The sequence below is a fragment of the Chiloscyllium plagiosum genome, chromosome 4 (genome assembly GCF_004010195.1).
Source record: "Chiloscyllium plagiosum isolate BGI_BamShark_2017 chromosome 4, ASM401019v2, whole genome shotgun sequence".
Classification (NCBI taxonomy): Eukaryota; Metazoa; Chordata; class Chondrichthyes; order Orectolobiformes; family Hemiscylliidae; genus Chiloscyllium; species Chiloscyllium plagiosum.
In genome coordinates, this window is record NC_057713.1 from 66,973,684 (window position 1) to 66,986,955 (window position 13,272).

At 43.2% G+C, this 13,272-nt stretch overlaps 1 protein-coding gene across 20 annotated transcripts in view; it reads left to right on the forward strand.

Annotated features, from left to right (window-relative positions):
• LOC122549101 (lipoxygenase homology domain-containing protein 1-like) overlaps positions 1-13,272 on the forward strand; it is a 344,896-nt gene that overhangs the window by 54,102 nt on the left and 277,522 nt on the right. For all 20 annotated transcript variants that reach the window (XM_043688351.1, XM_043688353.1, XM_043688355.1 and 17 more), the window contains one exon: positions 3,602-4,268. In XM_043688351.1, the coding sequence (XP_043544286.1) occupies positions 3,602-4,268 (667 nt within the window). The remainder of the gene's footprint in view (positions 1-3,601; positions 4,269-13,272) is intronic.

A 13,272-nucleotide genomic window follows, 5' to 3' on the forward strand; every position in this document is an offset into this window, starting at 1 on the left:
GTAGTGCTACACCCCCTCCTCTTTCCCCCCCCCCCCCCCCCCCCCCATTCTTTTTAAATACTCAAAACCCTGGAACGTCCTGCAACCATCCCTGCCCCTGAGAAACCCATGTCTCTGTTATGGCCATAACATCATAGCTCCAGGTACTTATCCATTGTTCTAAATTCATCACTTTTATTCCTGATACTCCTTGCATTAAAGCAAACACACTTTAACTGATCCCTTGGTTCCTTGCCAGGAAAATCCTTCCCACTAGCTGGTCTACCTCTTGCTATTGCCTCATCTGCATCAACTCCCACCTCCGGTATACAGCTCGGGTTCCCACCCCCTTGCCATACTAGTTTAAACTCTTTCGAACTACTCGAACAAACCTTCCACCCAGGACATTGGTCCCCTTCCAGTTCAGATGCAACCCGTCCTTCTTGTACAGGTCCCACCTTCCCCAGAAGGCATCCCAATTATCTACATATCTGAAGCTCTCCCACCTACACCAGTTGCACAGCCACGTGTTAAGCTGCGCCCGCTCCCTGTTCCTCACCTCGCTCTCTCGTGGCACCGATAGTAAACTAGAGAACACTACTCTGTTCGTCCTGCTTTGCATCTTCCATCCTAACTCCCTGAAATCACTTTTTTTATATCCTCCATCCTTTTTTCTGGCTATATCATTAGTACCAATATGTAACACGATTTCTGGCTGTTCGCCTTCCCCTTTTAGAACCTTACACACCCGATAGGAGACGTCCCGGACCCTGTCTCCTGTCGATTTCCCTAACTATAGAGTCCCCTACCACGAGTACTTTTCTATTCTGCCCCCTTCCCTTCTTTGCCACAGTGTCAGGCTCCGTGCCAGAGAACTGACTACTATGGCTTTCCTCTGGTAGGTCATCTCCCCGCACTCGACCCCCCCCCCCCCCCAACCGCAGTATCCAAAATGGTATACTTATTGCTGAGGGGAATGTCCACAGGTCTCTGCACTGTCTGTCTATTCCCTTTCCTCCCCCTAACTGTGTAACCCATCTACCCATCTATCCTTGTCCTGAGCCTTAGGAGTGACCAACTCCCGGTAACTCCTCTCAATCACCCCCTCAGCCTCCCAAATGATCCGTAGCTCATCCCACTCCAGCTCCAATTCCCTAACATGGTTTTCAAGGAGCTGGAGTTGGGTGCACTTCCCGCAGATTTAGCCAGCGGAGACGTGTGCCATGTCTCCCACCTGCCACATTCTGCAGGAGGAGCAAGCAACTGCCCTAGCATCCACTCATACCTCAATGTCTATCTTGTTAGACTTCCTGATGAATGCTGACAAAGTAATTATTCAGTGTATGTCATTTTACTGTAATTACTTTTGCTAGTGGGCCTATCCATAACTTTTTTCTCATTAAAATTAAGTCCTGAATATTTTATATTCCTTGTCAGTTTAGTTTTGTAGTTCCTCTTTGCTTTCTTTATCACTTCCACTTTTTTTCCAAACCGTTTTGCTCATCCACTCTCCTTTTTATTGTATATGTGCATAGGTTGTGCCTTTACTTTTTTGTTTTATTATTTCCCTGATCTCTATGCAGATACAACAGGTAATAAGGCAAATGGAATTTTGGTATTTAGCACTAAAAAGGAAGACAACACAAATGTTGGGGGGTGGGGGTGGGGGATGTTGCTGCAACTATACAAAGAATCAGTGAGACTGGACCTGGAGTATTGCATACTGTTTGGTGATGTTATTTGAGGAGGGTTGCAGTTGCATTGTAGACAGTTCAGAGGAGATTCATTAGCTTGATTCCAGAGGTGAGTGGTTTCTCTTATGAAGAGGTCAGAAATGTATAGACACTTTAGTCAAACACGTACATTCCCACTAGCTATCCTAAATTAATCTAGTTCTGTTTGCCAGCACTTAGCCCGTTAAGCCTGTAAACACTTACCTATCCAAATGCCTTTTTAAATGTTGTAATTGTACCAGCTACCACCACGTCTTCTGGTAGCTCATTCCATACACTCACTACCCTTTGTGAAAATGTTTCCTCTTCAGTACCTTTTTTAAATCATTTCCCCTCTCACCCTAAACCTATCCTCTTGAGTTCTGAACTCCCACAACCCAAGGAAAATACCTTGCCTCATTATCCTATCCATTCTCCTCAATTATGTAAACCTCTATAAGATCACCTCTCAACCTCCAACGCTCCAGGAAATACAGCCCTAGCCTATTCAGCCTCTCCCTATAGCTCAAATCTCTAACCTTGGAACAGCCTTGTAAATCTTTTCTGAACCCTTTCAAGTTTCACAACATCCTTCCTATAGCAGGGAGACCAGAATTGCACGCAATGTGCCAAACATGGTTGAACTAATGTCCTGCACATGACCGCAACATCATCTCCCAACTCTGAACGCAATGCTGTGACCAATAAAGGAAAACATACTTTCTGCTGCCTTTGCTATCCCATCTACCTGCAATTCCACTTCCAGGAAACTATGAATCTGAACTCCAAGGTCTCTGTTCAGCAATACTCCTCAGGAACTTACCAGTAAGTACTGAGCAGTTTAGGTCAAAACTGTCTGGGATTTAGAAGAATAAAAAAACTTTATTGAAGTATACAAAGGGATTGACAAAGTAGATGTAGAAAGGATGTTTTCTTGTGCATAATCTAGAATGAGTTTTAGAATAAAGAATTGCAGATTTAAAACAGATGAGAAATACTTTCCTCAGGGATGTGAATGTGAGAAACTCACTTTCCCAGTGTGGTGAATGCTAAGTCATTGAGCATATAGACAGATTTTTAATTCGTAATGGGTTGTAGGGTTATGGGAACAGGCAAGAAAGTGGAGTTAAGGTCGAAGTGCGATCAGATGATTGTGTCGAATGGTGGAGCAGGCTTAAAGGGCTGAATTAGATTTTATTTAAGAATTAGAATTCCTAGTGTGGAAGGATGCCCTTTGGCCCAACAAGTCCACCCCCCCTCCTTCAAGTATTCCACCCAGTCTCATTATCCTACATTTCCCCTGACTAATGCACCTAACCTATACATTAATTAGGGCGGCACGGTGGCTCAGTGGTTAGCACTGCTGGCTCACAGCACCAGGGTCCTAGGTTCGATTTCAGCCTCGGGTGACTGTCTGTTGTGAGTTTGCACATTCTCCCCGTGTCTGCGTGGATTTCCTCCGGGTGCTCTGGTTTCCTCCCACAGTCCAAAAATGTTAGGTGCATTAGTCAGAGGGAAATGGGTCTGGGTGGGTTACTCTTTGGAGGGTCGGTGTGGACTGGTTGGGCCGAAGGGCCTGTTTCCACACTGTAGGGAATCTAATCTAATCTAAATCCCTGAACACTATGGACAATTTCACATGGCCAATTAACCTAACCTGCACACCTTTGGACCTTGGGGGGAAACCGGAGCACTTGGGGAAAACCCTCGCAGACATGGGGAGAATGTACAAACTCCACACAGACAGTCGCCCAAGGCTGGGATTGAACCTGGGTCTATTGTGTTGTGAGGCAGCAGTGCTAACCACTGAGCCATTGTAATTGTGTACTCTTGCTTCTAGCTCTGTTCTTTGTAGTTTAACAAATGTTGACATGCTGATTTTTAAAAAAAAACTTTTTACTATTTTACAGTGTATTTATTGATTGGCAGAAGATGGATGAACAACAATCTCCAAGTGATTCACTTGAATTGCCTCTCATCACGAGGAGTGAGAAGTTTGTAACTGCACGTCAATTCAAAATTCCAACTCCTATTAAATCAAAGAATGTTTACTTTTATAAAAGTGGTGACCCACAGTTTTCTGGAATTCGGATAAGTATCAACAGGCGCACATTTAAGACATTTGATTCTTTATTAGATAATTTGTCTGAGAAGATTCCATTACCATTTGGGGTACGAACAATTAGCACACCTCGTGGTAACAATAGTGTGACAAGTCTTTCAGATCTTAAGGATGGCCAAGCTTACATTTGCTCTGACCAACGGAAGGTGAAGCCTATTAACCTTGAGCTAGCTAATCAGAAACATAAACCCTGGTTTATTAGCAAACCTTTTAATCCTGAACAGCTTGCGTCAAGACAGATCAGACAGAAAGCCTTCAAGTCACTTCATGGGGACTTAACATCATCTACAGGAATTCCAAAGAAGCTTGTAATCTTCAGAAATGGTGACCCTACTTTTAAACGTAACCTAGTTTTGAACAGGAACAAAGTACAGAACTTTGATGTATTGTTGTACCATATTAGTGAGCTGATGAATTTTCCTGTACAAAAGCTGTACAGCACGGATGGGAAACAGGTAAGTTTTTAAAAAATTTTCTTTGATATTTTGTAAGGAGGAGTTGCATTAATACAGTACTGTACTGTTCCTCTATCAATGACAATAGAATATTGTCCCTGAATAAAGTCTTCTAAAATTAGCAAAAGTGTTAAGGAAATGGGTGTAGGTTTGCTCGCTGACCTGGAGGTTCATGAAAATGAATCTTCCAACTCAGCGAGCAAGCCTACATTCAGAACCTCAACCTGAGCTACAAATCTTCTCAACTTGTTAAGGAAATGATTCGATGAGGGCTTAGAAAAAAGCTCTGGTCAATGTGAATAACAAAATTATAGCCCCATAACATTAAACTTTGCAGTGTTGCTACAGACTGATTGCAATTGTGCTAGTGCAGGTCGCAATAGGACTCGTGAAAGAGTGGCGTTGTGTGGTGCTGAAAAAGCACAGCAGGTCAGGCAGCATCTGAGGAGCAGGAGAATTGACATTTCGGGCATAAGCCCTTCATCTTGTGCCCGAAACGTCAATTCTCCTGCTCCTCGGGTGCTGCCTGACCTGCGGTGCTTTTCCAGCACCCCACACTCAACTCTGATCTGCAGTCCTCACTTCCTCCATGAAAGAGCTGGATTGGGTTTGAGAGGAAAGTGTGGGCAAGTGTACTTTAGATTTTTGGAAGGAAAGGCTGAGGGGAAAATGAAAGTGAAGACCTCCTTTTACACAACTGTCTCAAAAAAAAATCCATCCTTGAAACTGTTACTGGGAAGAGAATACTTCCAAACTTTCTGCTAAGTTTAGAAATTGATAAAACACATGAAAGAAATGAGAAAGGCTCTAAGCTCCATTAATAAAAAATGTTTAATTAAAGGTAGCTAATTCTTTTCCTTATCTGAAAGTAAATCAAAGTTGCTATTACAAATAGGTGGCATGGTGGCTCAGTGGTTAGCAATGCTACTCACAATGCTAGAGACCAGGTTTGATTCCACAGGCGATTGACAGTGTGGAGTTTGCACATTTCCCCCAGTGTCTGCATGGGTTTCCTCAGGGTGCTCTAATTTTCCCCCATTGTCCAAAGATATACAGGTTAGGTGGATTGGCCATGCTAAATTGCCCATAGTGTACAGAGAAATATGGACTAATTGGATTAGTCATGAGAAATGCATGGTTACAGGGATTGGGTAAGGGGTGGGTCTAGGTAGGATCCTCTTTGGAGGGTCAGTGCAGACTTGATGGGCCAAATGGTCTGCTTCCACACTCTTGGCATTCTATGACTCCAGTTGGTAATCTGCAAACCTAAACTGTACTCCCTTTTATAAATCAATTTGATAAGCCTGTGTCCCACAAACAAAGCCACCTCAAGGGTTTTAGATGTGTCCCCTTTAGGGATGTGGAACAGCAGGCCCTGTACTGACTGCTGCTGGACAACATCCACCTCCTCTTCCTTATCTACTGCTCAGACGCACCTGAGTGTGCCTATATGGCAACAGGCAGTGGGGATCCTCGAAGAAGGGCTGTCTATGTGGGTGTCCTCCCCCTTTTCCCTGGGGGATAAGGGGTGGAGGGTGCTGCATGCGGCAGTCCCCTGCAACTGCAGATTGGTGGTTCAATGTCTCCCAGCCCAACTGCTTGTTTTGTAGATATGTATACATGGGGTGTGGGCATCTGCGGTCCTGTTTTGGTTTTCTTAAGGGTTGTCATCTTTTTGTTTTTGGTTGCACTTCACCTCCACGTTCCTGATTAGATTAGATTAGATTGGATTACTTACAGTGTGGAAACAGGCCCTTCGGCCCAACAAGTCCACACCGCCCCGCCGAAGCGCAACCCACCCATACCCCTACATTTACCCCTTACCTAACACTACGGGCAATTTAGCATGGCCAATTCACCTGACCTGCACATCTTTGGACTGTGGGAGGAAACCGGAGCACCCGGAGGAAACCCACGCAGACACGGGGAGAACGTGCACACTCCACACAGTCAGTTGCCTGAGGCGGGAATTGAACCCAGGTCTCTGGCGCTGTGAGGCAGCAGTGCTAACCACTGTGCCACCGTGCCGCACCGTGATCTTGAGGTACCCGGTGCAGAGGGGGTGGGCAGGTCAGAGGATCATCTTGTGGGTCTGCTCCTGGGCTGGGATGGAAAGGGGGGTCATTATGGCTAATTGCCTGCCCCTCTTCCGCAGTTATGTTCAGGTCTTGGTGTTCCTGGAGAACAAGCACGTGGTGTCTACCAACATTCTGTTTTCAGGGAGAGGTGGACACTGTGTGGCATGGAGTGTTTTCTTTCCCCCTCTGATTCTACTTTTGATTTGATCCCTATCCTCACCTTCCCCTTTTCGATCACTTAGACATTGCCCCTAAAGAGAAGCTGGCCTTTCAGGTGTTTTGTCGTCTTGGTGGTGGAATATGAATGATGTTTGCTGCACTCATTATTTCTTCACTGTGTGTTCTACTGCTGTTTGGCAGTAGTGTGGGGGTTTTAAAAAAAGAATCCATTTCATGCTAGACTGACAAGACATAAGACAGTTTTTTTTTCCTCTAGGCTTACCACATTTGGAAATTATAGACAAAAAATAAGGTCTGGTGATTAAAATCAACAGAATAATTAGTTCAATGAGATTAAGTTTCTGCTATGTTTTTTGGCTCTGGCTCTGCTATCATGATGACAACTGCAGTGTTACTCAATTAGATAGCCTGTCAGTTAAACCTAGGTTATAGCTTGAGTTAATAAAAGTTTACTTTCTTATTACAAAACTTTGAGTGCTATTTCTTCAAGTACTATTGAGCACTTCCTCCTCTCCATTCAGTTTAAAAACTGCCACTTACAATCAATCCAAATATTGTTTTTCCCCAAAGGCACTTAGTGAAGTTACAAAAAAGACACATCCAGTTTCAACAAAAGAATACCAAATAGTTCCACTTCTCCTTTGAGATGTAAAAGAAACTTAATTAGCCTAACTTATTTGTTTCCAGATTATATTTCCAAATGTATTACAATGTATTGACTCCAATCAGTGCACATGAGTCCATTACAGTCAGATTCCAGTACACCTTCCAAAAAAATCTATATTCCATGAAATCAATTTACAACGTTTATTGCTGAAGAACCTTTACAAAAAATGGGGAAACAAAAAATGGGATGCCTGCACTGGCATTCACATCTTCTGGTGACATTTGTTCCTCTATTTAAGTGGCTGATAGAGTTCTGAGGTTCTCAACTGAATCAAGTCCTAGAACTCCAATACAACACTTGAGCATTTACAGGAAAAATGCAATGGTACATTGAAATACTGCATAATAGAACATAAAACATGACAGTTCAGTACAGGTCTTTCAGCCCTCTATGTTGTGCCGACCTGTGGAACTAATCTGAAGCCTGTCTATCCTACACTATTCCATTTTCAACCATATGTTTATCCAATGACCATATAAATGCCCTTTTAAAGTTAGCGAGTCTACTACGGTTGCAGGTAGTGTTCCACACCCCTACTTCTGAGTGAAGAAACTACCGCTGACCTCTGTCCTGTATGTATCACCCCTCAATTTACAACTATGTCACCTCATGCTAGCTATCCCCATCCAAGGAAAAAGACTCTCACTGTACATCCTATCTAACCCTTTGATTAACTTTTATGTCTCAATTAAGTCACTTCTCAACCACCACCTTTCAAATGAAAACAGCTTCAATTCAATTGTTAGACCTTCCCTCCATACCAGGTAACATCCTAGTAAATCTCCTCTGTACCCTTTCCACATCCTTCCTATAATACAGTGACCAGAACTGTTCAGTGTGGCCGCACCACCATTTTGTACAGCTGCAGCATGACCTGTTGCTCCTTCCAAAGGGAGTCATGTTACACGTTTCTGCATTAAACTCCATTTTCCACCTCTCAGTCCAGCTCTGCAGCTTATCCATATCCCTTTGTAACCTGCAACATCCTTTAGCACTATCCACAACTCCACTGATATGTCATCTACAAGTTTACTAATTGCTTCCTTCTACACTCTCATCTAGGTCACTTATTAAAAATGACGAACAGCAGTGGCCCCAAAACAGCTACTTGTGGTACACCACTAGTAACTGAGCTCCATGATTAATGTTTCCCGTCAACCACCGCCCTCTGTCTTTCAGCTAGCCAATTTCTGATCCAAACCGCTATATCACCCTCGATCCCATGCCTCAGTATTTTGTGCAATAGCCTACCGTGGGGACCTTCTCAAACACCTTGTTGAAATCCATATACATCACATCAACTGCTTTACCTCATCCACGTGTTTGGACACCTTCTTGAAAACTCAAAGTTTGTGGGGCATGACTATCCCTAATCAACTTATCCCTTTCTTGATTATGATAATAAATCATATCTCTTATGACTTTTTCCAACACTTTACCCACAACCGAAGTAAGGGTCACAGGTCTTTAATTACCAGAATTGTCTCTACTCCCCTTCTTAAACAAGGGGACAACATTTGCTATCCTCCAGTTTTCTGGTACTATTCATGTAGACAATGACAACATAAAGATCAAAGTTAAAGGCTCAGCAATCTCCTCCCTGGCTTCTCAGGGGACTTATCTATTTTCATACTTTTCAGAATTGATAACACTACCTCCTTGTGAACCTCAATCCCGTCTAGTCTAGTAGCCTGTTTCTCCGTATTCTCCTCGATAACATTGTCTTTTTTCCAGTATGAATACTGATAAAATATTCATTTACCACTTCCCCATCTCCTCTGACTCCACACACAACTTCGCATTACTATCCTTGGTTGGCCCTAGTCTTTCTGTAGTCATTCTTTTATTCCTGACATACCTATAGAAAGCTTTAGGGTTTTCCTTGATCCTATCTGCCAACGACTTCTCATGTCCCCTCCTGGCTCCTCTTAGTTCTCTAGGTCTTTCTGGCTAACTTGTAAATCTCCCAAGTGCGCAAACTGAACCTTCACATCTCATCTGAACATAAGCCGCTGTCTTCCTCTTGACAAGATTTATAACAACTGCTCTCTCGCTTGAACACTTCCTCCCTGCCTGGCAGATACGTACTTATCGAGGACACACAGTAGCTGTTCCTTGAATAAGCAATTCCAGTTGTGCCTGTCCCTGCAGTTTCCTTCCCCATCCTTTGTATCCTAAACCTTGCCTAATTGCATCATCATTGCCTTGAATTGTGGTCACTATCACAAAAGTGCTTACCTCCCTCTAAATCTAACACCTGGCTGGGTTCACTACCCAGTACCAAATACAATATGGCCTTGCTCCTTGTTGGCTTGATATATACTGTCAAGAAACCATCATGCACACATTGGACAAAAACTGACCCATCCAAACAATTCTCGAACAGTAGTATTTCCAGTCAATATTTGCAAAGTTAAGTCCCCCAAAGCTACCCTGTTACACTCGCTCCTATCCAGAATTATCATTGCTATCCTTTCCTCTACATCCTGGAACTATTTGGAGGACTATAGAAAACTCCCAATAGATGACCTCTCCTTTCCTGTTTCTAATCTCAGCCAATACTACCTCAGTAGACGAGTCCTCGAATGTTCTTTCTGCCACCATAATACTGTCCTTGACTGACAATGCTTCTCCCTCTTTTACCATCTCTGTTCTTACTGAAACATCTAAACATCAGAACCTCACAATACCATTTCTGTCACTGCTCTTTCCATGTCTCCACAATGGCCACAACATTGAAGTCCCAGGTACCAACCCAATGCAGCATGAATTTCCTTGACTTTAACTTACCTCCACACCATCCCAGTAGGGATCAGTGTTGGACTGAAGTGGTCAGAGTCAGAAGTCACATGACACCCGGTTATTTGAAATCTTTGAGTGCTGCTCCTTTGTCAGGTAATCTTTTCGGCTGCAACTTGGTATCGTATGAGTTCTGTCTTTGTCCTTACTGGGACAAAGGCTTATAGTCTAAGAGGTTACCTGACAAAGGAGCAGCACTCTGAAAGCTTGTGATTTTGAAATAAACCAGTTGGAGTATAACCTGGTATTGAGTTCTGACGTTGTCCCTATCAGGAGGCATCCTGGAGGCCATAATAGGTTCAATTTCAGTACAGTGTGCTCAGTAAGAGGAGTGAGGTAAAACTAGAATTCTCCCAATCCTTTCTATGCTATGCCATAAAAGTAATTCTTCCTTTAGAGGGAGCCATTTGAATATAATGACAAACTAGTGTTACTTTCTCTACCTTCCACCCTGGGCAAACACTTATGATGAGCGCACATTATACACATACCTACCACTTGCATGATACTGTTCTGCCAGAGTGATGCTGTGTATTTTTAAAACCATTTTGCATGGATGATCCAAAATGTTGCCAGCCAAAAGGAATGTATTTCAAGCAATTGTGTTGGGCAGTTTGGAAAATTGAATCAGATTTGATTTTTATTTCACCTTGAATAGAACAATTCTAAAATCCTCCTTTACTTTAAAAAGGTGAATTTTGATGTGGGCCTCAGGACCTTGATATTGTGGTGAAATATACTTATTTGTTGGGAGCAGGGACTTTATTGGAGGTGGGACCTTAATTGCTTCCATTGCCAAATCCAATGGCCTGTTTTGGGAGGGATGGGGACAGGAGGTGGCACAAAATTTTACTCCTGTATAACAGTCTAATTATCCAGTACAGTTTTAATAGAACCAAGGGTAGTGGTTTCAAAAATAAATGCATTTGATATTAATCTGATTTTGGGTGAATGTTTCTTTTTATGCTGGTGGAAGTTGCTAAGTTCTTACTGGAATTCCAATCTCCATGAGAAGATCTAAGAAATGCTACAATGTATTCTGTAAAAGGAGGATAAATCTCCTTTATGGAAGGTTGTAAATGCATTGGATGCAGTTCAAAGTTTTGTTGGGCCAGTAAGTTGAATTAGCAGGTTGTCTGGAAAGGAAATGTTGGATGGGCTAGGCTTTTATCTGCTGGAGTTTAGAGGAGGAAGAAGTAACTTCACTGAAAGATTCTGAGGAGGCTTGACAGGATGGATGCAGAATGGATATTTCCTCACGTAAAATTCTAGAATTAGAGGTTGCAGTTTAAGGATAAAATCACCCATTTAATAAAGATGGCAAAGTGAGGGATTTTGAGGTTTGATGAATGTTAAAGTCTAGCTCATTAGTGGCAGTCTTGTTCGGCATGGCATTCTCATTTTTGAATAACAGTCTTGCCCTGGCTGTCTTCAGGGTATTCCTTCATTGCTTAAATCAGTATTCCCTGAGCCCAGGAGCTGTTAACTGAATTGTGATGGACTTTGTCTTAAATTTTACTTTTCTATAATTATGTATGAATTTGGTCATTCATACAGGTGCCATGGTGTGGCAATTTATAAAGGGTCTTCCACACTTCATATAGAAGTACATAGAGTCATAGAGAGGTATAGCATGGAAACAGACCCTTCGGTCCAACCCGTCCATGCCGACCAGGTATTCCAACCCAATCTAGTCCCACCTGCCAGCACCCGGCCCATATCCCTCCAAACCCTTCCTATTCATATACCCATCCAAATGCCTCTTAAATGTTGCAATTGTACCAGCCTCCACCACTTCCTCTGGCACCTCATTCACATACCACCCTCTGCATGAAAAAGTTGCCCCTTAGGTCTCTTTTATATCTTTCCCCTCTCACCCTAAACCTATGCCCTCTAGTTCTGGACTCCCCCCACCCCAGGGAAACGACATTGTTTGTTTACTTATTCTATCCAAGCCCCTCAAAATGTTGTAAACCTCTATAAGGTATCCCCTCAGCCTCCGACACTCCAGGGAAAACAGCCCCTCCCCATAGCTCAGATCCTCCAACCCTGGCAACATCCTTGTAAATCTTTTCTGAACGCTTATCAAGTTTCACAACATCCTTCCGATAGGAAGGAAACCAGAATTGCAAGCAATATTCCAACAGTGGCCTAACCAGTATCCTGTACAGCCGCAATATGACCTCCCAACTCCTGTACTCAATACTCGGACCAATAAAAGAAAGCATACCAAACACCACCTTCACTATCCTATCTACCTGCGACTTCACTTTCAAGGAGCTATGAACCTGCACTCCAAGGTCTTTTTGTTCAGCAACACTCCCCAGTACCTTACCATTAAGTGCATAAGTCCTGCTAAGATTTGCTTTCCCAAAATGCAGCACCTCTCCTTTATCCGAATTAAACTCCATTTGCCACTTGACAGCCCATTGGCCCAACTAATTAAGATCCTGTTGTAATCTGAGGTAACCTTCTTTGCTGTCCACTACACCTCCAATTTTGGAGTCATCTGCAAACTTACTAACTGTACCTCTTATGCTCACATCCAAATCATTTATGTAAATGACAAAAAGTAGAGGACCCAGCACTGATCCTTGTGGCACTCCACTGGTCATAGGCCTCCAGTCTGAAAAACAACTCTCAGCCCTCTGTCTTCTACCTTTGAGCCAGTTTTGTATCCAAATGGCTAGTGCTCCTTGTATTCCACGAGATCTAACCTTGCTAACCAGTCTACCATGGGGAACCTTGTTGAATGCCTTACTGAAGTCAAATAGATAACTTTTACCACTCTGCCCTCATCAATCCTCTTCAGAACATAGAACATAGAACAGGCCCTTCAGCCCTCGATGTTGCGCCGACCTGTGGACTTTTCTCAGCTCGTTCCCCCTACACTGTCCCAAAATCATCCATGAGCTTATCTAAGGATTGTTTAAATCTCCCTAATGTGGCTGAGTTGACTACCTTAGCAGGTAGTGCATTCCATGCCCTTACCACTCTGTGTAAAGAACTTGCCTCTGACATCAGTCTTTAATCTATCACCCCTCCATTTGTAGTTATGCCCTCTTGTACAAGCTGACATCGTCATCCTAGGAAAAAGTCCTCCTCTATCTACCCTATCTAATCCTCTGATCATCTTGCATATCTCTATCAAATCCCCCCCTTAGCCGCCTTCTTTCCAATGAGGAAAGACTCAAATATCTCAGCCTTTCTTCACAAGACCTTCCCTCCAGACCAGGCATCATCCTGGTAAATCTCCTCTGCACTTTTTCCCAATGCTTCC